At 52.0% G+C, this 26,034-nt stretch overlaps 1 protein-coding gene across 1 annotated transcript in view; it reads left to right on the top strand.

Moving 5' to 3' along the window:
• The window catches only part of ARHGAP35 (Rho GTPase activating protein 35), a 74,747-nt gene extending 51,814 nt beyond the window's left edge, over positions 1 to 22,933 (top strand). Inside the window, exons 3-6 of the mRNA XM_007458486.1 lie at positions 11,080 to 11,157; positions 12,761 to 12,892; positions 20,922 to 21,027; positions 21,798 to 22,933. Of these exons, the coding sequence (XP_007458548.1) occupies positions 11,080 to 11,157; positions 12,761 to 12,892; positions 20,922 to 21,027; positions 21,798 to 22,155 (674 nt within the window). The 3' untranslated portion in view covers positions 22,156 to 22,933. The remainder of the gene's footprint in view (positions 1 to 11,079; positions 11,158 to 12,760; positions 12,893 to 20,921; positions 21,028 to 21,797) is intronic.
• Positions 22,934 to 26,034: the final 3,101 nt, after the last annotated feature.

Raw genomic sequence — 26,034 nt, 5'->3', positions numbered from 1 at the left:
CCCCCCCTGCCAAGAGTCCACCTCATTATCATAAACTCAGGTATCTGGTAACAAGGGGCTTGTTATGAATAACAAAAGACACTCCTGTCACTCAGGAAATTCCTGAGGGTTTTAGGAGCTCTGTGCCGGGAACTAGGGACAAAGACCAAATATATATTTCCTTTATACCACGCTGTCCCTGCCCTCCCTCCAGGGCTCCTGCGTCTAAAACCTTGCCAGTGGGCTTCCTTAGCCCCTCTGTGGACACCTAGGGCTAAATTGGCCAGTGGCCTCTGAGGCTGGGAAGGAGCCGCAGGAAGAGCCCAACCCTGGGCGCCGGTGTGCCTCTTGTCATGCCGGGAGGACAGTGCTCATGCAGGGCCTTTTCTTCCTAGAGCACCCTACCTGCTTCCTTAGCTACTCGCCCGTGACTTAGAGGACAGCATTAATCTCAAAGTAGCACCAATCCCTTTTTATAGGAGAGGGAACAAATCCTGGAGTTCTTTGGGCAGAGGCCACTCACAGCCATCAGAATGGAAAGGACCCACATTCCAGCCCTTTGTTCTGTGCGTCAGGCTGGTGAAGCTGTGAGCTTTGTAGCATCAGACTGAAACAATTCAGAACTTTACCAAGTTCCTTCCCACTTGGGACTGCCCTAAAAAAAAGCCTCCATATTTCCATCCTCATTTATCATAGCCACTCTCTACAGTTATCATGGAAGGTAATTGGTGGGACTAGAGCTGTTAAATCTAGACAGTTATTTCCCTGCAGTCAGCCTAGGTCTCTGTGATTCTGTCTTTCAGAAAAGGCAGCTAATTTCAGTAGAGATACCCCCATCTATCACTATAATAGTTTAATAGGTGCAGTTAGTTACGGCTCGAATATACCAACGGGCTTTATGTGAGTAACTGCCATATTTATGCTGCTTTGAATTGATGGTAAAGTGCTAAAATATGAGGCATGTGGTTTCATATGCTATGATTTTATGGGGGTTCTGTGTTACTTAATCTCTCCCTCCCCCTATAATTCTAGGTTAGCTAGTTGCTTTCTCGTTATCCAAATAGTTTTAAAACAAAGCTTTCTGCATGTTTTTTGACTACTTACCATGTGCCCATTTCTCACCACCCTGCTGTATTCTGCTTGCTTATAAGTTAAACACAAGTCATTTGCGTTCCAAAAATGCCTTCTTGCCATAAAAGCAGGCAGTCAGCTCCACTCTGGGCTTTTTCAGATAAGCAGCGTTCATGTAGCTTGTGACTCGGCAGTACTAGCAGATTTCCTTGGGACCCAGTGCCCTGATCGGAACAGCACGCCCTGGCAAGCTGCCTGGAGAGCCCAGCAGCCAAAGCGAAGTAAAGCCTGTTTCACAGAGTAAAACAGAAATCTTCCATCCAAGACAGAAATCATCTGGGTGGAAGCCCAAATCCCCAGGACAGTTCCAACAGGCCTGCCTTGCCTGGCTGTTCCGTTGCACTTTCCCTCTCCACAGCAGTGAGCTTTGGTGGACAGGCCGCTCTGCCCTTCGCCGGCGGAGAGATGAGACCGTTTTTGCCCCGACAGGCAGTGCAGCAGGCTGTCCTGTCACAGCAGCCCTGGGGAGCAGCACCCGCTCTCGACTGAGGGCCCTCACTGTCTCCCTCCCTCTCCCTCATGGGGGGCATGTGCGTGCGTGCGTGCGTGCGTGTGTGTGTGTGTGTGTGTGTGTGTGTGTGTGTGTTTCTGTCCAGCTTCTGGGAAAAGGTGCAACCCTCTTGTGGGGGATCCCAGGCAAAGCAAAGCCGTTGCCCTGCTCTGGAAAAGTGAGCCGGCCAGATCTAGAGACCACACGTAGAACAGCAGATGGCTTGCCCTGGTGAGATCAGGAATTCACTCAGTCCCCATGACTTCTCTAGGGAGTAGTGGAGGCAGGGAAACCAGTCCATAAAGGAAGGTAGGAGTTGGGTGCGCTTGTGTAGGAAGCACCTTTTCTGTGCTGGCCAGGCCTGAGGCCTTCCCTCTCCGTATTCTGTGGGCCGGAAGGCCTGCCGGTATGCCTTGAGGCACGACGGTGGTTGAGAACAAACTGCTTCAGTCCGCTTCCTTCCTCTCTTCAGCCAGAGAAACTGCACTTTTATTTTCAGGCATGTGTTCCTCCTTCCCTCCCTTCTGTGGATAGTTAACTGAATGCCTTCTCCAGGCACGAGTTACTGTGCCAAATCCAAGTACATAGAACGATAATCGGAAAACATGCCTGTTCTCTCCTTGGAGGACCAGCATGCAGCGAATAATCACACAGCTGTACAGTAACTTTCAAGTTTTGCCCACTGATATACAGAGAAAGTATGGGGGTAGTGTCGTGCGGTGGTTAGACACAGGCTTTGAAGTCTGTATGGGAATAGTCATAATGGTAGTATACAACTCATAGGGCTGTCGTAAGGGTTTCGGAGAAAATGCATGTAGAACGCTTATCACTGTGCCTGGCCCAAAATATGAGGATTGCATAAATGTAAGCAGTTTTTATTATCATAACTGACTTAATTTAGATCTGGGGGTCAGTGGAGACTTCTGAGGGAGCAATGTTCAGCCAGCCAAAAAGGTGGAGGCAGAAGTAGAAGGAACAACCTATAGGAAGGCTCGGAGGCAGGAGGGGCTCACGCTTCAAGACTCTGAAAGGCCAGCGTGATTGGAGTGAAGTGGGTTGGCGGAGGGCAGCAGGATCAGGCGGTGATGCAGGCCACCCCGGCCACATGTGGACAACTTTGTATTGTATCCTAGATGCAGAGTAACCACGATCAGATTTAATGCCAGAGTGTTAACAGCCTTCTAGCCTATGAAGTGTACTTTCTTAGTGAGGAGAGAGAGGCCAGGAAAGGAGGGACACTGGGCTGTCAGAACCTTTCGTGGTTCATTGGGAATGAGGAACCGGAAAGAAGTTAACCTCTGCCCTCATTAATGCTTGAGAGGAATCTGCCTATGACCTCAAGGGGCTTTACTTGGGGGCCTGCTGTGGAAGGGAAGTTGGCATTGTATACATGGAGGGATGTGTGTTGTACCTGTGTGTTAGTTTGACTGTTTCTTTGTTGGTGGCTCTTTGTTTAGTCAGTGAGGACAACCCCCCCCCCCATTGCAGTGGCACTAGCTCACCTCCGAGTCACACTGCCATCACCCCCGTGCCACTGGGCTTGAGTGTGCTGGCGAAGTCACACTTGGAGCCCGAAGGACGCTCACATTCTTGGCAGTAGGGTCTCCCAGCTGCTCTTGGGTTTGAACATTAGTTGCTGCTTTGCAGAGTACAGTCTGCTCACCTCAGTTATAGGTCGCATTCCTCTCCCCTCCATCCCGTGCTGCCCAGAAAGAGCAGTGTTAACTCTGGGCTGGCCTAAGGTTCACTTTGTCATAGTGGTTTTCTTAAACACATATATTGGGCTATGCGTTTCCTTGAAAGTCAGGAAAAAAACAGAGCCCCTCATATGGCTCAGAGCAGGGTCCAGAAGCCCTCTTTCACAGTTAATGACAGTAAATACATGGGTAGCTTATAAAGGATCAGCCAGATGCTAGAGCCATATGATGCCCCAGACTTGGTGTGATATTTTCATCTCTTCCTTTTCAGATCTCTTCTCTCCCTTCCTCCTCAGCCTTGAGATTTATGACGCGGCTGTGTGTACATGCAGTGGCGTTGGAAATTTATAAAGCCACAATGCCTAGTTGTGGGGCTAACACCCGGTCAGGCAGTCATAATAGAGTGCTAGTGGCATTCTGTCATGGGGAGAAAGGAGGTCGGGCATTGCCAGAAACAGATCTTGATGGGCGAGGGAATTACCGAGGGAAGACAGCTAACAAAGGGGCACTGGAGGGGCCAGAGTGACCCTAGTGTTCAAGTGATAGAAGAGCCAGAAAATCATTCCAAGCACATCCAAAGCAGGAAGGCAACGGGGAGATCTAGCAGGGATTCTGTAATGTTATCAATAGCAGAGCTTCACCATAGGAATAAAGCGCGGACACTGTCCATTGGCTGCTGTCTGTTGAGAGAGGAGGCAGCACTTTTTCTCTGGCTCTCCCTGCTTATCCTCCAACTGACTGATGAGAACACTGAGTGGGGTGTGAATGAAGAGATGAATGCGTATAAGTAAACAAGGGAGGAATGGAAAATCCCTCTAACCCGTAATGAATCTGGCATTTATAGGGTAAAGCCTACATGTAATATTTAAAGGATAAGGGAACAGGGAATTAACATTGGAGGGAGTAGCATGATGTTTTAAAAGCACAGTCAAGGTGGGAGGGAGGCTCAAGAGGGAGGGGATATGGGGATATATGTATGCAGATAGCTGATTCACTTTGTTGTACAGTAGAAACTAACACACCATTGTAAAGCAATTATACTCCAATAAAGATGTGAAAAAATAAATAAAAATAAGTGCACAGTCATCCAAGACAGAGACTCTAGTGAGCCAGTTCAGGGCCTGCTCCCCCCACCATGTACACACAGCTCTGTGGCCTTGGGCTTAGCCTCTCTGAGCCTCTATTTGCTCTCTGTAAAATGGGAATAAAAATAATAATATTTACCTCAAGGAATTATTGGGTGGATTCACGATGATAATTCTAGTGCAGAGCTTAGGAAAGTGCCTGGCACATAGTAAGCCCTCAGCAAAAGTTAACTGTTATTATTATTGTTTTATTATTATCATTATTATTTCAGTGTGCCAGCCATTTGTATTATTTGCTTTCATATGTGTAATCTCAGTATTCACAACATCTTGATAGTCATTAATAAACAACCCCGTATTTGTTGAGGAACCAAGGCTTTGAGAGGTGGAGTGATTTGTCCTCAGTCACCCAGCAGCTGTAAGAAGACAGAGCCAGGATCAAAACTGAGGTTACTTTGGTGTCAAAGCCTGTGTGTGTTTTTAATATTTTTCTGCCAACTGGCCTGTTTTGGCCGAGCCCTCAGAGCAGGCCATGCCTACAGGGAGGCGCTGCTGTTGAAGCTTGTTAAAATGTAGAGAAAGGAAGGGGAGGGGAAGGCATTATGCTGTGGGCTTTACGTAGGTTATCTCGTTTGTTCCTTGCAGTAGTCTAAGAAGGTGGGGGTTGATCCACTGTAGAGTCAGATGTGCAGGAGTTAGAGTCAGGATCCGAACCCGAATCTCCCTGACAGCAAAATTCAGGTGCTCCTCCACTTGCCAGCTTGCTTTCCACTTAGATCGTTAGGATAATAGCTGCTCCCTTAGCCCTGTGCTAAGACCTCGTTCAGTGCACCCCACCAAGGGTGTACAGTGGGGACTGTCCTACGTTGTGCAGAAAAGGAAAGGAGGCGTGATTGCCCAGGATCTTAGAGCCAGTAAGTGGCTTGTGACTCCACGCTAAACGCTCAGCCACACCCCAGCCCATTCTCCTTCCGTCATGGCGGGGGTGCTGCAGTGTGACCCTCAGGAGGAGACAGACTGCAGTGACATTGTTGGCATTTGACCCAGAGAGGTCGGCCCCCTTCAAGACAATTTGGACTTTATGCTCGACGGGGTTTCTTTTTCTCCCAGAGTTTTCAGCACCCCTCTGGCCTTGAAACTTAGCCTGCCTGAGACTTACCTCTGGGATACAGGAAAGGAAAGAAGAATGGCCTATTAGATGCATTTCCTTAAAAGTTGACAAAAGTAGTTTAGTAGTTAAAGCCTGTCTGATGTGGGGTGTTTTACAGCACTGGCAGCACCAATTAAAAAAAAATTTTAAGGACTAAAGTGCTGAGTTTTATATCTAAATATAGAAAGTGAAAAATAAGTCAGAGTTTGTCTTGGAGGAAGTATTGATTTGTTGCTAGAAAGGAAACTTAGGAGGAACTGAGTCCTGGTGTGACCGAGCAGGGGCAAAGCCTGGCCGGGGCAGACTACGGAAAGACTTCAGGCCAAGAATGCCGATGCCTAGAAGTGGTGCTTGGGATCCAGGAATAAAAACTTCTTTGGACGTTTCAGAAAATCAGACGTGTACCAGAGCAGAAGGTGGTTCTCCTCTCGGTTTCCAAGCTCCTGCAGGTCACCTGTCCATTCTCCTGGGGCCCCTGGTGTGGCAAGTGCCACAGGCATCTCTCGGACGCTGTGATGGGGAAGTCAAGGGTAAAATATGCCAGTTCTTAGCGCATAGGGAACGCCTCGTGGCTGGCATTGCTGGGTCATCTAGCCTTCTGTCACCAAAACAGTTTTGAGGAAGACCATAGCTGAAGGCTCTGTGAAGGATCTTATCTGCCATGTTGGGTGCTCAGTAAATTTTTTATTTATTTTATTTTTATTTTTGGCCGCGTTAGGTCTTTGTTGCTGCGCACGGGCTTTCTCTACTTGCGGCGAGCGGGGTCTGCTCTTCGTTGCAGTGTGCGGGCTTCTCATTGCGGTGGCTTCTCTTGTTGCGGAGCACAGGCTCTAGGCATGCGGGCTTCAGTAGTTATGGCTCGTGGACTCTAGAGTGCAGGCTCAGTAGTTGTGGCACACGGGCTTAGTTGCTGTGCGGCATGTGGGATCTTCCCAGACCAGGGCTCGAACCCGTGTCCCCTGCATTGGCAGGTGGATTCTTAACCACTGCGCCACCAGGGAAGCCCAGTAAATATTTATTGAAAGAAAAAATAAGGCCTCTTTGCTTTTCTATTTTTTAATGTCCTTTTGAAAAATGACACGTGGCCGTGGTTTAAATAATGTGTTGAGGCTTGCTAACAGATAAAAAGCACCAGTTTTAATACTTTTTGGAGATGCTTTGTTCCTAAAGTATCTGGTATTTATTTTTCCTTGTGTATTGCCCCCCAGTTTTATTGAATCATAGGTCTTAAGAGTCAGAGGGACCTTAGAGGCCTGGACTATCTTCTGGAGTGGTGGCGGTTCTCACAGTATGGTTCCTGGACCAGCTGCGTCAGCGTCACCTGGGAACGTGTTGGAAATGCAGATTTTTGGGGCCCACTCCCAACCAACAGAATCAGAAACCCTACAGTTGCAGCCCTGTAACCTATATTATAACCAGCCCTCCAGGTGATTCTGCTGCACGCTCAAGATTGAAAACTGGTGATTTAAAACGCAGTAGGAGAGGAACACAGGCTCTGGAAGCAGATGGGCTGCAGATTGCAATTCACTAGCTCTCTGACCTCGTGCATGTTCCTTTACCTCTTAGCCTCTGCATTCCCATCTGTAAAATGAGATTAGTAATAATCTCTCTGAAGGAGCTATTGTGAGAACTGATGTAAAAATGCACGGTAAGGACTTAGCATTATGTGCCTCACACATAGTAAGCATTCAATAAATGGTTTATTACTGGTGTTATTAGCTGTCTTCTCAGACCAGGTATTAATCTTTTTAAACAGCGTCCCAGACAGATGGCCATCCAGTGAGAAGGGAGTTCAAAAACTCTGACTCTTTATAATGAGTGACAGGCTGTAGCTACTATTATTTTATATATTGAGAGAATATTTGCCTTCCTGTCATTCCCAGTCTAGTCATAGCTCTGTTCTCTAGAGCCATCGGAACAAGACTGTTCTACATAGAAATTGTTTAGATTTTTGAAGGTAGCAGCCTTGGCTATTCTGAACTCTCTTGTTCTATTCCCACATGTTAACTTGTTTCTCTTGTTCTATTCCCAAAGATTAAAAGATTCCCAAAGAGATCAGTAGGGCTCTGTAAAAAAAAAAAAAAGACCTATTGCCGAGATTCTGCTATGGTAATGGGTCTTTGGAGATTTCTGGTATGTAGAGATGCCTCATAGTTTAAGATTGAAGCTTTCTCGGCGGGGCCTCTAGCCATGGAACAGATCTTGTGGCTGGGGGGTACTGCTTTCTGCTGGCAGGGTTGAGCCAGAGTCAGACCCTGAGTGTTTCTGTGTGGGTCTGTGGGTCCCAGGATGCACACCCCTTGGAATCCAGCATCTCTGCCTAGGGGCCTGCTCCAGGCCCCCAGCCCTTTCCCTGCTCCGGTCCCGGGCTCCTTGGCAAAGCTGCCCTTGCTCTGTCAGCCATCCTGGTTCTCACCTGTGTTGCTCTGTTTCCCGAGCAGCCTGCAGTTTGCAGTCTGCTCTAAGACTTTTGTTTTTATTTAATCGTTGTCTAATTAATAGTTGTGAAAAATTGTACTGGCCAAGCAGATGATACCTTTCCTAAATTATGCCATGTTGTTGTGTAGAGCGGTGGCAGAATTGCTATTTTAAAGTGGGATTTCGTAATATAAACCCGTGTCCAGATTACAGGAAATACTAAGTTGCTGATTCATTGATGCTGTGGAGCCGGCCTTGTGCTTCAGATGCTTCCATTTTTGTGATCATCCATCTAGTGAGGTCTCAGCAGGCCCGCGCCTCCGATAATTTCCGATAGCTAACTTGCAGTTTGTTTTCTGCCCTGTGATACCGGGGCAGGTGGCCATTAGGAGACGTCAGGGTTGCCAGAAGATGGTGAATGGCCTGAGGCTGTCAGGATCTTCTCCAGGTCAGAGAGTGCCTCTCCACACCGGGGCTCAGGACTCCACACGGGGGCTCAGGACTCCACACGGGGGCTCAGGACTCTACACGGGGGCTCAGGACTCCACACGGGGGCTCAGGACTCCAAACCGGGGCTCAGGACTCCACACCGGGGGCTCAGGACTCCACACCGGGGGCTCAGGACTCCACACGGGGGCTCAGGACTCCGCACGGGGCTCAGGAGCTGTGGACATTGCTACTTCATCGAGGACCTGTTAAGCTCCTGTCGTTTGCGTCATTGTTTTCTTTGCGTTAGAGAGCAGCTGATATTCAGGTAAAGAGAAAAGTGTAGTGATTTCTTTAAACCTAGGGCGTGAAGATTTGTATCTGTTGACACATACCCAGGGCTTGTCAAAACGTGGGTGATTTCATGTGTAAGCATGTGACGTGTTACCCGAGATGTGAAATAGGTAGAAAGTTTAAATATGTCTGAGAATAGAAGAGTCACTGAGGAAAGAGACCACTGTAAAATTACTAACTAGGGATGGTGAACAGGTGCCATCCTGCCCTCTAACTTCTGGAGGTTGACAGCAATAGAGGGGATGGACCATCTCAAGATTGGCTCCCCAGGGTACTGAGGGCCAGTGGGTTTCACCCAAATGTGGTGTTTCTTTGAGGGGATTGGTCGGGGCGGGAGACTGTGGTCTGGACCCCAGCCTGATGGTGCATGAATGTCAAGCATCTTCTGGAACAGTGTGGAGGCAGAAGAGTAGCAGAGGCCCTGGACTTAGACCACTCTGCCTCTTACCAGCTATGCAGTTCAGGGTGAGGACTTCATCTTTCTGAATCTCCCTTTTCTCATCTGTATTCTCTCTCCATCCAGTAGCCCCACCATAAGGGGTTGAAGATTCGATGGCATCATCATTCATCTAATAAATGAGTGGTGGATGTGGGAAGGCATGTAGCCCAGTGCACAACATGGTGACCATGCAGGAAACATTAACTCCAAAAGGGAGGGCAGTGGGAAAGGTCACCACTGGGCTGGGGTGTGTCCAGGGCCTCAAGTTTGGATAGTGTCTGCACTTCTTGTGCCGAGTACAGCGATGGCGCGGCTCCTTTGTAGCTAGGCATTGCACAGTAGGGCGTCCTTGAGGCTGGTCTGTTGACCCTCTTTTCTCTGGGGTGAAAGGGCCCATGTGCAGTTAACAGCTTTTAGGCTATAGGGAATTGATGGCTTCTGCTTTGATGTTCTTCACAGTTCACCTGCCACCAATCCGGGGCTCCAGAAACAGGCCGACTGCGTTTATCTCGCCTGATGGGTGCCTCTCCAGAGGCATCAATTAGGTGATAACTGACGTTGAGACACTTGGCTCTCAAGAGCCTCCTAATGGACTTCAGGGCCTAGTCCTCTCTCCACTGTCCGCACTGCCTTCTGGTGTTCAGTGGTGGCTCCAGGGTGCTTCCTCAGTGCCCCTTCAGCTGGTCAGAGTTGCTCAAAACCGTGACCTTCAGAAGGGAACCAGGGTTGGTTTGGCCATGAGATCCCATCTTGGTTTTCACAGTGACGTCATTGTCCTTTAGACCCATGGTCTTAGGGCCGCAGCAGTGGACTTTCCTTCCTGGAGAGGAGGACAACCAAGTTGAGAGACAGAGCTTGGAGTCCAGTGCAAGCTGCACAGTAGTTCCTGTGCCAGGGGTGGGAAGTGAAGGGTGGACGGAGTCATTCTCTCACTTGGTACTTTATATCCTCCCATGTTATTATTTAATTGAATTTTAGCATTGCTTTTTTCCTTACCTAACACTGTACACCAAGTAAGTTCCAAAAGAATCGCAGGGTTAAATGTAAAAAAAGAAAGAGTTGTAAAAGAACAAGAAGGAAGAAATAGAAGAAATAGAGAATATCTGATCTAGGAACAGGAAAATCCTCTCTAACCATAAAAACAGATAAAGACATCATAAAGAAATTGATGGGTCTTGAAAGCCTAAAAGTTTTGAATTACGTACTTCCAAAAAATTCAGTACACAAAATTAGAAAACAGATAACAAAAGGGAAAAAATGTAAAGATGTATAACATTAACATAGTCAGTTCCTTAATATTCAAGTACAAAATGAGAAGAACCACTCCTATAGGAAAATGAACAAGAACATGAATAGGAAATTCACAGAGTAAAGAGATACACACGGCCAAGAATCTTTTAAACTTAACTAGCTATCAAAAGACATAATTGTGGGTTATTCCTAACAGTGAAAACTTGGAAAAACCTAAATGATTAACAGTAGATTGTTTTTAAGTCACTGTGTATTTTGATGTCTTTAAAATCATGTTGTAAAAAAACAGTTAATGATTTACATTCACAACATACTTTGTAAATGAAATGGGTGGGTTAAAACAGTATTCTCTCCATTTTGGTAGAAAAATAACTGAGATTCCAGAGTATACATCAAAATGTGGACAACAGATATCTTTGTCTGATGTGCTTCTGTATCATTTTAATTTTTACAAAAAACAAATAGTTTTACATTTTGAAGTGAAAAAGAAAATGGGCAGAAGTGGGTTGAATCATCTAGGTAAGTCAAGAGTGCTTCAGCCCTGTTCCTGTCTCCCAGTGGGTGCCTCATGGACTCTCCCCTTCTTTCCTCAAGTGCAGTCCTCCTCGTTCTCTGCTCTCCACTTCCTGCTCCTAAGACACCTGCTTGTTTCTTCTCAGGATTGAGCACTGAAGGCATCTACCGGGTCAGCGGGAACAAGTCAGAGATGGAGAGTCTGCAAAGGCAGTTTGACCAAGGTAAGGCCACAGCCCAGCCGAGCACCAGAGGCCAGCCAGGGCAGACGCAACAGCCGAACTGCCACCGGAGCCCCTCGGGGGTGCTCCTGCCACACAGCCCCAAAGCCAAGGGGTGCTGGCTGGGTGACTGAGAAGGAGAAAATGTTTAGGCCCCTGTCAGCAAACAGAAGTGTCATCCCCACCAAACCTGCTTCAGCCGGGCTGCTCCCGCACCCCACCATCCAGGCGCTGTTCCAGCCCGCCCCGGCCCGCGCCTCGCTCACCAGGAAAGGGCCTTGCTTCCCTTGGACTGGGCTGTGCAGGGGTTAATCTCAGGCACATGATGTAAAGGTTGGGTTGAGATGACAATCCCCTTTTCCCAGGGCCACAGGAGTACCCTCCTCACAGAGTCCCTGCAGGAGAGAAACGAAGCAAGGGAGCCTTTTGTGATGAGCTGAGCCTTGGGCCCCAGACTCCCAAAGCTGAACTCTCAGGAGTTAGACTGGCTCTTGGCAGGGACTTCTGTCTCCTAAGCTAGATCAGGTCTGAGAGGCCTAGAGCCAAATGGCCAAATCTATTTCACCCTAACCCAACAGCCAAACTGTAACTCTTAGAACTGAACACCCACCAATGCCAGAAGCAAATGAGCCAAAGCAGTAAAAATTCACAGATGTCACTGACCAAAGAGGAAAGGAAGCTGGGGATCAAAGTAGGGTCCAACTTAGCATGTGACTGGGCCTCAGGAGACCAAGGCAGGCAGCCTGTGCGGGCCTGCAGGAGCAAGCGGCTAACCCTTGTGCGCTGGGAGCAGGCACCCTACCCCAGCACCCGGGGGCCCATAGCGCTTCGTAACACCACAGTCAGTCTCTGCTGGCTGGCAGCGGGAGAAGGTGACCCAGGAGAGAAGGAAAATGTGCGTTAGTTTTGCAGGATAGGAAGCATGAGGTCAAAGTGAGGGTAAAGCCACCCTTGGGTATACACTTGATTATGTGCCAGAATCTGTAACATAGGTTACATACAACCCCCAAATAGAAACAGCTGATATCTATCAGTAGATGATTTGTTACGATCAGAAATGCAATAAAGTATGTAAAGAAAAATTAGAGACAGAGGTCAGAGGTATCATAAGCTGGAAGGGACCAGCAAGGGGAAAATAAGCCTCGTTGCCCGATCACCACAGGAGCAGGGACGGAGATGGTAGCCTGGTTGTTGGTAACATTTTTGTAACCTTCCAGGGAAAGGGAGCTGGCCTTTTGGGAAAGCCTCCTCCTGTTTTCCCTGAGTGTGAGGGTGTCAGGAAAAGGTAGCACATTCAGGCCAAACAAGGGGAGTTGGCTGGCACAGAATGGGGGGTGCAGCTCCTCTACTCAAAGGCTGACCTTGGAAGATTGGGTGTCAGCCTCTGTCTGTGAATCTCAGAACTTTCTTTTCTTCTTTTTTAGCAGCACCCAGGGATGCCACCTTCTGTCCAGTCTGTGATGATCCTGAGTCCCTGCCCAGGCTCCAGGACTGCCCTGGGCAGCATCCCTGGGTCCTCGTTTCTCTGCTTATCCCCAGTGCTGAGTGTTCCTTGCTTCTGCCCAGCTTAGATTGATCTGGCCTCACTCTCCCAACTTCCTTTCAGATCACAACCTGGATTTGGCAGAGAAGGACTTTACAGTGAACACTGTGGCAGGGGCCATGAAGAGCTTTTTCTCAGAACTGCCAGACCCCCTGGTCCCATACAACATGCAGATTGATCTGGTGGAGGCACACAGTGAGTAGTGGCAACCGTGTGTAGCTTGTGGGCCCCTGGCAGCGCCCCAGGTGGACTCTGTGTTGGGCAAATTGAGGGAGGGGGTGCTGCACCTTAAGAATGGGTCCTGCCCTCAGAGAGCTGACATTTTGACTCTTGGAACTGAGATGTGAAGGATGTAAGGAAAGGGAGCTAGCAAGGTGGCACCGAAGGGGCTGACACATTAGGCCCCTGCCTTGGTTGACCAGAGGTGCTTCTCTGAGGGTTCCGTCAAGAAAGTTGCAGGTGGCCCCAGAACTCCGTGAGCTGAGAGCCTGGTTTTGATGTCGGACTTGGGGCAAATCTCTGCTCCGTTGCTTGTTCACAGTGTGTGCATGGCCAGCGTGACCTTCCCTGGCCCTTAGTTGCCTCTGTTACCATCCCTCCTCGTATTTATTAAATGAGATTCAGAGAGGTCTGGAGGCAAGGCTGCGTCACAGACCTGTTAAAGTGGTAGGTGTATTACTTTCCTTTGCCCTCCTCTCGCTCACCCCTCTTCTCCCAGCTCTCTTAGAAGGAAATTAACGTGTGGTGCAGAGCCAGGTAGCCTCTGAGGAAGCCATCCTCTTGAGGGAAGGGGACAGCTCCGATGGCCCTGACCAGATGATCACTTGAGGCTGCAGCAAGTTAGCATCTCTGGTTTTAATGGTCACCTTGCACACCATCCTGCCTGCCCCGAGAGCTCTTTCTGCCCTGGCTTGCCTCTCTCCGGAGGCATTTGTCCACCATGTGGGAACCTTCCCACTGGGCAGCCTTTCCTGGACTTCATGTAGGGCTCTAGAGGGGAGCCTGACCTCTCCAAGCTTTCCACGGGGTGACATTTCTGAACTTCTTGAGCCAAAGGCAGCCTTCTACTTTGTACCTCTGGTGGGGTGGGCCAAGACCCCAGAAGCAGCCGCTGCCGTGCAGCTACAGAAGGGAGTGTCTTTGCCAGCGACCAAGGGGGTGGGGAAGTGGAAAGGGAGCTGTGTTCCTGGGACCCCAGCACATTAGTCTTATCTTGCCACTGCCCAACTCAAGAGAGGGAGTTTTAAGCAAACACGATTTACTCACAAAGCTGATGGTGTGGGCAAAATTCGGGGGGCTGTCACAAATTCGCAGGACTTTTAAGATGTGGGTCATGGACTTTTAGTGGCTTCGGGAAATAGAGGTGCTGACAGAAGCCCAACTATGGAGGGGTGTCCCTGTCAGAACCTGACTGCTGTCAGTGCTGCAGAGCCCCCAGAGTCACTGTTCTGTGGTCTGCCTTTCCCGTGATGTTTGTTTCCACAGTCTAGGTGCCGCCTTCACCACCATATTTTCCGCACAGCGTCTTAGCTGATGGAAATTGTTCCCATCCCCAATCTTATCCAAGCCCACAGGGGTGGGTAGAAGCACCGGCAGTTTCTGGGACTGTCATAGGGTTCCGTGGCCTTCTTTCCCATCTGCCTTCTCAGGACAGGAGTCTGGGTTTCTCCAGATGACTTAGGGTGTGGGGACAGGTGCCAGCTTCTGCTCTGGTCCTACCATCCAAAGATAGAGGTCCTCCCAGCAGTCACTTCTCTAGCAGGCTCCAGGCTGGCTCAGATGTGAAACACATGGGAAATCTCCATCCAGAGCCAGCTTTCTTTCCATCTAAGCTAAGCTTGTCTCCGGGCAGAAGTTAGGAAGAGAAGGTGTGGGCTGGTACCCAGCTTGCTGGAAGCCCAGAGATTCCTGACAGCGTTTTTCTTGACTTGGCGCCATCTAGAGGCTTGTAGAGTCCTGGCACCCCGCAGAAAGAATCCCATTGTTTCTGCGGGAATTGCTGACATAGCGTCTTTTTGTTTGGGGAGGGTCATGGGGGGCAGGAGAGGAAGGTGTTATTGATAGGGAATCAGCTGCCTTCCTACAGCAGCTTCCGCCGCCTGTCCCTGCTGAGGAAGGGAGCTGCTCGCTGCCACTGCAGCCTGGAAAAGGGCGGAGATTTTCCGCTTCCTCTTCCCATTGTGTGTTTCCTGTGCCCCAAGCTAGTCAGCTGGACCCGTTGTCTTGAACCTGGCAGAGAGAAGTGTATCTCACTGACATGGCGCCTCTCACGGCCTTAACAGTTGCGTGAAGAGTGAGGCTGTGTGTGCCAGAGCTTAACTGAGCTAGAAACACCAACCAGGCACTGCCAAAGTTAGTGTTAAGGGACATGATGGAACAAAGATTCTCATGCCCAAAAGTAGCTATTCTCAGCCTGGCTGGGTTTCCATGGCAACGTCAACTTGACCAGTTCTTTCCACGTAATACCTAAGAGCTGCTTTGTCTGTGTGTGTTAAGGGCTTGGAAATGGTTTCCGATCCCATCACAACAAATATCAAGGTCACTATCAAATTGTTTTGTAAGCTCCAAGATTTCACAATAGTGAATATTGCTGAAATTGTGCCTACAAATTGAGATTTTTGTGACTATTCACCAGTTATTTTCCTACCACATTCAAGGTGATATGTGGGAGATTGAGAAATGAATAGCAGCAGCCGCAGCCCATACTGCGAGGGAGCGGCAAGCTGGGTGTGACCTGTGCTGAGACGTTGTTCCTGCCCTCCCGGGTGCTCATTTAAGTTCTCTGCCAGACAGCGTGAAGCAACCTGAGCTGGAAGTGCAGAAACGCAGTAAGGAGAGAGGAAGGTAGAAGGCCTTGTGGAAGAGACGGCACCTGAGCTTGGCTTCAGAGAGGACCAGGATTTCAGGAGGCAGCTAGAGGGGGCTTGAATTCCCCGTTCTGTCTCGTCCTCACGTTTCACCCCAGCCTTCAAGAAACAGTATCATTTATTCTTGCCCTGCATCTTCTTTCCCTCTCACAGCCCCCCCAAAACCCCACCACCACCTACCTGGAATCCCTCTGGTCCAGCAGTCCCCGCACACCCTGTCCTATGTCTTTTGTGCCAGGAAAGGCCCTAGAGCTGCCTCTGTCTTGGTCCAGAGGCTTTGAGCCTCGTTAGCCCCCATAAGCTGCTTGGGAGTTCTGTGTGCGCATTTAAGGCTACGGAGGAGACCGTGGCCTTTCATCAGATTGTCAAAGGGATGGGAGTTTCCTGGCAGTCCAGGGTTAGGACTCCACACTTTCACTGCCAAGGGCCCGGGTTCGATCCCTGGTCAGGGAAATAAGATTCCACAAGCCACACAGTGTGCCCCCCCCGCCAAAAAAAATAAAAAGATCATCAAAGGGATATATGAGCCCAGATGGTTCAGGATGCTGGCTTATCGTCTCACCCTTTCCATCTGCAGATGAGACAACTTAGGGCTAGAGATTAATAAGAGACTGACCGGCGAGGTCGCCAGGTGGGCCAGTCTTGCTGTTCATTGGGCTCTTGTTCCCATGCTGCCTTGTGATGTTGCTAATTCTGGGATCCTGCTTCCTCTTGTCTGTCCAGTTAGCTGCTTAAGAGCACGGGGGTGTTCCTCATCTCCTAGCATGTGCCAGGCCCTGTGTGGGACAGGGACAGATGGCAGCAGACAGACAAGTGTGTAGTCCCTGCCTTCATCTGGTGGGTAAGGAGACACGGCACAGGTTACTGCAAGGTCGTACCTCCGGGAGAAGGACACCCTGAAACTTCCATTCTGGGCCCAACAGAGTGAGAGTTCAGCCTTGGGGTCATTTCCCACCAGAAGGACAGGTGGCAGTTGCATGCCGTGTGTGCCTGCATGCATCACTGAGCAACTGTGACCTGAGCCGGTGTTTTCCTTTTTTGGTGGTGCAGGCGTGCAAGGTGGTCAAAATCCATCAGGGATTTTCCTCTAGGCACTGAGCTGAGCGGTAGCAGATCCAAGCCTAGAGCCTGGTTGACAGCCGGGGTACCAGAGATGGCAGCAGAGTGACACAGCCAGGGCAAGAACAGTGTTTGGGATTAGGGCCCCTGACACCAATTTGTGTGACCTTGGACCAGCATTCTTACTTCTTTGGGCCTTGGTTTATCTCTGTACTGTGAGGGGTGGAGCAAGCTAGCCTCTGAGGTCCCCAGTGGCCTCTGGCTATCCTCTCCTCTTTTTAAATTTATTTATTTATTTATTTTTGGCTGTGTTGGGTCTTCGTTGCTGCACGTGGGCTTTCTCTAGTTGCAGCGAACGGGGGCTACTCTTCATTGCGGTGCGTGTGCTTCTCATACCAGTGGCTTCTCTTGTTGTGGAGCCCGGGCTCTAGGCGCGCGGGCTTCAGCAGTTGTGGCTCGCAGGCTCTAGAGCGCAGGCTCAGTAGTTGTGGCGCACAGGCTTGGTTGCTCCATGGCACGTGGGATCTTCCTGGACCAGGGCTCAAACCCGTGTTCCCTGCCTTGGCAGGCGGATTCTTTTTTGTGTGTGTGTGGTACACGGGCCTCTCACTGTTGTGGTCTCTCCCGTTGCGGAGCACAGGCTCCGGACACGCAGGCTCAGCGGCCATGGCTCACGGGCCCAGCCGCTCCGCGGCATGTGGGATCTTCCCAGATTGGGGCTCAAACCCATGTTCCCTGCATTGGCAGGCGGATTCTTAACCACTGAGCCACCAGGGAAGTCCTGTCCTCTCCTCTTGCTCCAAAGTTCTTGGGACCTCAGTTCCAAGTTCCCTGGTCTGTATCCAGTTTTTTTTTTTTTTTTTTTTTTTTTAATCTATCTATCTATCTAGTTAGTTATTTTGGCTGTGCCAGGCCTTCGTGCTGCAGCACGCAGGATCTTCGTTGTGGCGTGCAGGATCTCTTAGTTGCAGCAAGCGGACTTCTTAGTTGCAGCATGCGGGATCTAGTTCCCCGACCAGGGATTGAACCCAGGCCCCCGGTATTGGGAGCACGGAGCCTTACCCACTGGACCACCAGGGAAGTCCCCAGACTTCGTCTTGATTCAGCTGACCTCAGATGCCTCTCCTGAACCTGTATTGATGTCTCAGTTGACAGACACATGGTTTTAAAGGTATGGTTTTTGGGGCTTCCCTGGTGGCGCAGTGGTTGGGGGTCCGCCTGCCGATGCGGGGGACACGGGTTCGTGCCCCGGTCCAGGAAGATCCCACATGCCGCGGAGCGGCTGGGCCCGTGAGCCATGGCTACTGGGCCTGCGCGTCCAGAGCCTGTGCTCCGCAACGGGAGAGGCCACGCAGTGAGAGGCCCGCGTACCACCAAAAAGAAAAAAAAAAAAAGTATGGTTTTTTAGCTGAGGAGGCCTGAGCCCTATAGAGCCCTTCACCCCTTTCAAAGAGGATTATTGAAGCCGGCGAGGGCTCTGAGCATGGTGGCAGGCAGGTGATCCAGAGCATGAGTGCTGGACTCGGAGACAGAGCTTGGTGCCCACCCCTCCTTCCGCTCACCAGCCTTGTGTCCTTGGTGTTGCCTCTTGAGTGGGTCTTCTCAGCCAGCATGTGGGATAAACCAGCCCCACCTTCCCTCCGGTGGTGGGAGGACTGCACAAACAGCAACTGTGAAATTGCCCCGCTGACATTCCTGCACTCTCCAGAGGTAAAAAGTCACTGGTGTCGTGACTACCATGAAAAGACTGCCAGTTTGAGTGGGTCCCTCAACACTGGTGGTGGTTTGCTTGCTGGAGGAAAATCAGGACAGAAGGACAGTTCAAGTCAGAAGGCTGTGCGCAAGGTGGACCTTGTTCTTCATGGGGCTTTACACCGGGAGGCTTTCGGTTGTTCCCTTCGCCGCCCTCCCCTCCGTCTAGGGCCTTGTTAGGCACCTTGCTGCTGTGCTACACCGGGACGGGGAGAGAGGCTGGCATGCCTGAGGGTGGCCCTTGAATCACACTGTCCGAGCAGGTTCTGTAATCCCCCTGGCCCACCGCCCGGAAGAGAGAGACGGAGCAGCCGTCCTTGTTGCTCAGCATATAGGAAGGAGAGGGGCCATCCCGGGCAGGCAGTGCCATTAGCAGCCCCATTTCCTGCGTCCAGCCAGGAGGACGGGTGAGGCTGGGCTCTTACGTGAAGGTGCTGCCGTTCATACACAGCTGTGTTCTTGTGGTGCAGGCGCCTAGAAGAGGCCTCTGGAAGCCCCGTCTGGAAGGGCACAGCTATTTTAAGTGAGACTCAGCATGCACGTGCTTCTCGTGTTTTCCAGGACAGTTGTTCATCCCTCCACCCCTGCCCCCACCCTGAGCAGTTTCCTTCTTTTAAGTAAACTTTTTACTGAAACATAACAGTAAAGGATTTTGAAACTCAAGGCCAGACAAAAAGTGTGCCCTTGAAGTTGAACCCTTAAGATAAGTCTTGGGTTCAGAGAAATGAAACTGATAATGGCGCCACATAATTAGTTCCTGTGGTGGGGGTTGTAGTCATCTTCTAACAGACAAATGTTACCAAAACACTGTTTTTATCAAGCCACGCTCTCAAGTCAAAACATTCACCGGTTTCATGCTCATTAGCCTGCCAGCGAACACTCTCAGCTCCATGCCTGCCATCTTTGCGGCCACCTCTTCCACTGGTTCCCTGAAACTCAGACTTGCTCCCAGGTGCTTGTTGTGTGTCTGGCTGTGAGCTCTTCATTTCATGGTGTGGTATTGCCAAGTAAAGAAGGCACTGTCATGAGCCTCTTTTATGGGCAGGGAGACTGCCGCTCAGATGTGTCACTCCCCCCGAGATCACACAGCTGGTTGGTCTCAGAGACAAGATCTAGACCACCACACAACCCTTCCTCCCTGTACCTCCCCACACCTCCCCACCAGCCGTTTATGTTCCGTCTGTCCTTCTAAGTCTAGCTTGAGGCTCCCAGACTGTGGTGACCCTCCAGGAACGTCACCTCCTACAGAAGTTCTTAACTAGGAGGCCGCAGGCTTCCTAAAGAATACGTGGGTTTGGGAAGTCTGTGAAGCTCCAGGAATCATAGACAGGGCTGTACCCAGTTTATTTGTGGGAGAGGGTCCAGAGCTTTCATCTATTCTAAAGGAGCCCATGTCCCCAGACCAGTTAGGAACCGTCATATTTCTTAATGAACCCCCTGTCCCCATACCCCACAGCCATCAGTTGTGGGAGAGCAGCCATCTCTTCATGGGATCCTCCTGTGATTTTTATGAGCCTTGGAGTCCTAGAGATAGCCTTCAGTTCCAGCAAGTGGCCATAGGGATATCTTCCCATGCTCAGAGAAATCTCTCGACCAACTGGTTCCAAGTGGTCTCTGGACCATTTTTGTCCCACTAGCCCAGGGCGGCTCTCCCAGACAAGGCAGGCCAGGTCTACTGAGGAAGGGGAGCCAGGGCCCCAGGGAGCACAGCGGTCCTCACTCAGACTCTGAAGCCATCTGGAGAGGGTTTGGTTCCCAGACCAAGAGGCTGATGTCTATAACCTCTCTGGGCCTCAGATTCCTTATCCTTGAAGTGGGGTGATAACAGCCCCAGCCTCGTAGGATTGTGAGGACTCGCTGAACCAGGCCTGGCATGGATTAAGCGTTTCATTTGGGTTAGCTTATTTTCCCTCTCTCGGTACATTAGGATTCCGTGATGGGCAAACTCTGGGCGGTAGTGGGGGAAGTGGGTATGTCGTCCCTTTGATGAACTACATAAGAATTCCCCCACTGTTTCCATCGGCTCCTCCAATGGGGAGATATGTGGAGGGTCCCTGTGACTCCAGGAAAAGGACAGAGCCCTGGTCTTGTGACAAACTCCCTCCCTAGACCGTCTGTTGGCGTGGGTGGGTGGCAGCGCTCACCCGTCTGGTCAGGAAGCAGGCAGGCTTTCTGCATTGGGATGCCTGTCTCCAGGGGCAACCGGATGAACAAAGAATGGTGTTCTTTATGGTAGATTCTCTCTGGATCGTGGAGTCTCGGGTGGTGGGGGGGGCCAGGAAGCCCCAGGCGTACAGCGCTCCCCTTCAGCAGGGGCCTGGGACACGGAGGTGGGCCTGACCCCTAGCCCCATGCCACTGCCAGGTGTGCCAGCCTTGGGCACCAGCTTGCAGGGAGAGGATGGGGTTGGCTTCCCTCAGAGAAGGTAGAGTATACAGCGTACTCTTCCCTGGCCGCCAACCCACCAGTTTGACCAGCTGCCCAGGACCAGTATCTGCTTTGAGCCCCAGGCCCACCAGCCTTGTCTTGGTTTTCTCTTCCCTCAGAAATCAATGACCGTGAGCAAAAGTTACACGCCCTTAAGGAGGTACTCAAGAGATTCCCGAAGGAAAACCATGAAGTCTTCAAATATGTCATCTCTCACCTGAACAAGTACGTTGCAGGGCTTGCTGTTTGGTCTTCCCTCCTTTGAAAACCTCCAGTCGGGGCCAGTTGGCTGTAGAATGCGGCTGAGCAAGGCTCCGTCCTCAGCCTGCTGGGCTGCTGGCTCCTCCACCTCGGGTTCTTGTCCTGGTTCTGTCTGAGAGAGGCCTGCATGGCTCCCCGCACACCCAAAGTCCTTTCTCCAGGATTCGTGTTTCCTGACTGGCGTGACAGAACGCTGGGCCGAGACAGGTGTGCAGTGTGAAAGAGTGAACTGCAGTCAAGCAAGTGCAGGGAGCCACAGTCAGGAAACCAGTTAGCTGCATGGTTCCCGCATTTACTCACACACGGAGTAGGTTTGTTTTCCAGCCAGACCTATTCCTCTCCTGACAAAGTGGTGTCTTGTGAACGGTGGCTTGGGATACACATGCTGCTTCTCTGTACAGCCAGAGCATTGCCCCGCTTTGGGGGCCTGCAGGAGAGTCCCTGAGGCATCCTGCCCACCCACGGGGCTGGGGGTGGGGACGGGGTGCCTCCCGTGAGCTGGGCCTCAGAGCCGCGTGGAGGCACTGGAACAGAGGACGGGGCGTGGAGGGGCTCGGGCCTCAACTCGCAGGCCAGGGCCCTGGAGAGCTGTGCTGGGGCCTTTTCTGTTCTCGGGCTGTGGGTGGACGGGCCAGGAGAGCAGCTGGCGAGGCAGTGACCATGAGCACAGGCGGTCGAGATCCTCGACCAGACCTGCTACAGGGCTCTGACCTTGAGTTTGGTGTCGCCTACAGAGTCAGCCACAACAACAAGGTGAATCTCATGACCAGTGAGAACCTGTCCATCTGCTTCTGGCCCACCTTGATGAGACCTGACTTCAGCACCATGGACGCCCTCACGGCCACACGGACCTACCAGACAATCATTGAGCTCTTCATCCAGCAGTGCCCCTTTTTCTTCCACAACAGGCCCATCAGTGAGCCTCCCGGCGCCACGCCCAGCTCCCCCTCTGCCCTGGCTTCCACCGTTCCCTTCCTCACCTCCACACCTGTCACAAGTCAGCCGTCACCGCCCCAGTCGCCTCCGCCCACCCCCCAGTCCCCGATGCAGCCACTGCTCCCCTCCCAGCTTCAAGCCGAACACACGCTGTGAGCCCCCGAGGCCCAGGGCGAAAGGAGACACGGTCTTCTCTGTTTGTCGGGGTAGCGTTTGGCCTTGAACAAAACCGGGTCTGCTGGGGGCGGGGGTGGGGAGGGTGTCCCCTCTCTCCTCTCACCTTCTCGACATCTCAGCGATAGCACCACCAGCCAACAGTCTGCCAGAGGCTGGGCCGTCCAGTGCCCTGAGCCCCAGCACTGCAGACCTGGGGCTGGCTGCAGGCCACAGCCGGGGCCCTGCCCTTTGACTTGGACCCTTTTGAGGACTGAACTAGCCAGGCAGCGACCCTGTGGCCCTCCGCACGCTCACTGCTCCCCGGACCCCTCCCCCACCTGTCTGCGCACACTCAGGGCGTCGGGGCGTCCGCCCACTGGACAGAGCATATGGGCTTTGGCCAGGGGAGTCGGAGATCTGGGGCTTCAGGCTGCCCCAGGGCGGGGCCAGCGGCCCCGAAAGAGAACACTTCCCGTCTGTTGCCGCTTCCCACCTTCCGCCTCTGCACCTCACCCCCGTCGCCCGTGCAGCCTGTCTAGCAGCCTCCTTGGGATCATGTAGGCCACGGCTCTGCCACCCCGGGGTACAGTGCTGAGGGCATTCGCGCTCAGCACAGATCAGAACAGAGGGAGGGTAGCTTTGTGCCTGCACCGAGAGGGGGTGTCGCCGCTTCCACCCCCCACGCACCCCCTCCTCGCTTCACAGGCTTTGGGGATACGTTCCCTTTAAAACAAAGGAACACGAAGAAAAATGGGAAGACCCCCCTCCAATGATTTTTTAAAAGAAAAGGAAGAAAACTACAGACGTCGAGATTTAACTCTCCCCCCACCTCTGCCAAGAGGCAGACAGGTGGACGCGGACCCCTGTCTTGGTGACAGCAGAGCGGGGGTGGTTGCCCGAGAGCCTTTTGGGGTCCCACTTACGTCCTGTCACTAGATGCCCCCCACCACCCCAAGAAGACAGTTTGAGCCCTTGGTGGGAAGAGCTAGGGAGACCAGCATAGATACTGGTCTGCCTTGGAACACACTACAATGCTACAGAAACGCTGCTGCTGCGTGCGTGTGTGCATGCGTGCGTGTGCGCGCGCGCGCAAGGTTGGGGTGGGGGCAGCTGGAGGGTGCCAGGGTGCACTTGGGGTTTGGTTCAGTGTGTTTGGTGTTGAATCATTTTCATACTGCTCCAGCAGGGGTATTCGTGGGAAGGGGGCTGTGTGTGGGGAACTCTGAAGCGCGGTGGTCTGCTGGTGCCGTGTAGGGCCATCCTTCACACTCCCGGGCTGTCAGAGCCCAGAGGAGCTACAGGTACAAAGACCGTGAGAGTCGTGAGGAGGGCATCGTGCCTGCCTGACACCATCCTCCTCCCGTGGCCTTCCCCCGCCCTTCCTGGCCTTTCCACTGGCCCCCGAGAACCCTTCTCATTCCCACCTCCGCCCTCCAAACACAGCAACCCTGCTAAGGCTGCTACAGATACTGGCGGCCCCCCATTCCCCGTGGCTGGGCCATGGCCTCTGCAGTGAAGAAGCCTGACACTAAGGTACCCTGGGCGTGGGGTGGAGGCCCACACGCTGCATAATCCTCTGGGGTCTCTTTGCACTTTAAGAAGCAGCACCTGTGGTATGTTCGAGGATGCCCTGGGTTGCCTCAGCCGGGTGACCTGACAAAGTAAAAGAGGCCTCGGAACAATCCCAGCCACTCCCAGCCCCAAACACTTCCTGCTGGCTGTTGGAGGGCGGGGTAGGCCCTTTGCTCACTGACTTCTCTGGATAAGCTGGATGTCTCACTGTTTCTAGTTGTTTGACAAAATAAGGTGCTTGGAAAAACTAAATTATCCCTGCAAGTCTCACTGCCTCCTTAGGGATACAAGTCAAAAAACAAATCCAAGGTACACGAATGTCTTATGTAAACGTTGGGTGCCGGATTTCTTCTCTTCTGGTGGATCTGTGCTTCATGCTTTATAGGTCGGGGCTTGGCTGGAAGGCAGCGTTTGTGTTTAGTTTTGACTGAGGTTGTCAGATTCGTGCTTCTCTGGCCCTCCAACTCCCTCAGCTCTGAGCCCCAGGCAGGTGAGGAAATTACTCCCTTAATCTCTGCCTTTTCTAGGTCATGCTCACCTACTCCCAGTCAGCCCCAGTTTGGGGTGGGGGTGGCCTGGGGCCACTGTCCCATGTATGAACTAAAACAGAAGTGGCCCGGATCCCTCCCACTGCCCAGTCTACACTACCACCCCTTTGTGCTGGCACACTGGGCTAGCTGCAACCTTGGCTTTGCACCAGGAACTTCACAAGCCCCGAGCTGACCTGCATTCCCAGGCAACTCCCACCCCTGAGACTGCACAGACCTTTAAGTGGTAGGTGATTTTTCTGGATGGGGAAGGGGCATGGTAAGGGCAAACACCTGTGCATTGCATCGTTACCCATGTGGGAGTAGCAGAGACCAGGCTTCCACAGGTTAGCCTCCGGTCCCACAGTGACCCTGGGCAGCTGCAGGGACCCCCTCACGTGCCTGCCCCCAGTGTCCAGCCAGGGCTTTAACTGTGCAGGTGCGGGCTGGTGGCTCATACCCCAAAAGCCACAATTGGACAGGAAGCTCCAGGGGTTCCTCTTTGTTTCCTTTGCTAACTCAGTTACATCATCTGCTTCTCGGGCTGGAGGACATTCATTCCGAGTTGGCATTGGTACCAGCAGCAGTGCTCTGGCCCTGGGCTTTGGCCTCTGGGGGTGGGGGTGGGGTCATCATTTGGACCAAATGGGCACTTGGAGGGGACCCAGGAAGGCGAGTGTGGGAGTGTGTTGGGGCAGGCTCCCCGTAACTGGAATGCTTCCCACCCCCCACCTCCCCTTCATCTAGTGTGTTAAGCTCTGGAAAGTTATCTGACAAGTCATTCTCATGTGAGCTGCACCACAGCTCTAGGAATTGAGGGAGTGGTAGGCACTAATTATCCTTTGCCAAAATGGGTAAAGCATGTCCATGGGGGTATGGGGCTCGTTCGGTGCCTCACAGCAAAATAGCGGTGTGCCCGGAAGCTCTCGCCCTGTCCAGTGTTATCCACAAGAGTGTAGGCACCAGGAGCTGGAAATGAAACAGCCCTCGGTTGTAAGTAAAAGGCTGATTCTGGATCTGCAACAGCGATGTTTCCACAGAGGGAAGTGGTCCAAGGTTAGGAGGCGTGGCTTGTGAATTTGCCCTTAGTTCTTGGTTGTGTTGCATGTGGGTATCACAGCACATTTATTCCTGCGTTGTCAGGTTCTTCCCATCACTTGGCATTTTGAAGAGGAATGTGAAATACTGAGTACTGTTTCCTGGGTTTTCCTACATCCACTGCCATCTTGGTCTTCCTGCTTAAAGCAGAATGCATGCTGCAGGTGAGATTCTTCTAGCAGAATGTGTGTGTCCTTGCCAGGGTGGACAGAGGATGACAGCATAGGGGCAGCACACCGGCCAGGAGGGGCTGGGAGAGCACGACTTCCCTCGTCCCTGCATCTTGGCTGCTCCGGGGGGGGCGGGGGTGAGTGGGGGGACCTGGAGAGACGCCATCCCCTAGGCCACGGGTGTTCTGGCCTCAGCCCTGAAACAGCTGCATTTGTAATCCAGGGTCCTCTCTATCTGTGCCCTCCCCAGTCCCCTCCCGCGAGGAGAACCACACTGGAGGTGGGGGGGGGATGTTTGCTGGAGGAAGTGTTGGCTCTGCCACTGAGGGCTCTACTTTTCCAAGAGAAGGAAGCTCCAGGCATTTGGGTGGGTTGCTGTGGACCAAGTTCCCTCACTCCACCTTCCTCGTGTGCGATGGGCATGGTGTGCCGCGGGGCCTGGGAACGGGCCCAGCTTGATGGGGACAGTTGCGGTGCTCGTTCCCTGGCACTGCTGGTTTCCGCAGACAGTG

This window comes from Lipotes vexillifer, unplaced genomic scaffold (assembly GCF_000442215.2).
Source record: "Lipotes vexillifer unplaced genomic scaffold, Lipotes_vexillifer_v1.1 scaffold371, whole genome shotgun sequence".
NCBI classification, from domain to species: Eukaryota; Metazoa; Chordata; class Mammalia; order Artiodactyla; family Lipotidae; genus Lipotes; species Lipotes vexillifer.
Note: the sequence above shows the minus strand (reverse complement) of the source record. Positions and strands in the feature narration are given on the sequence as shown.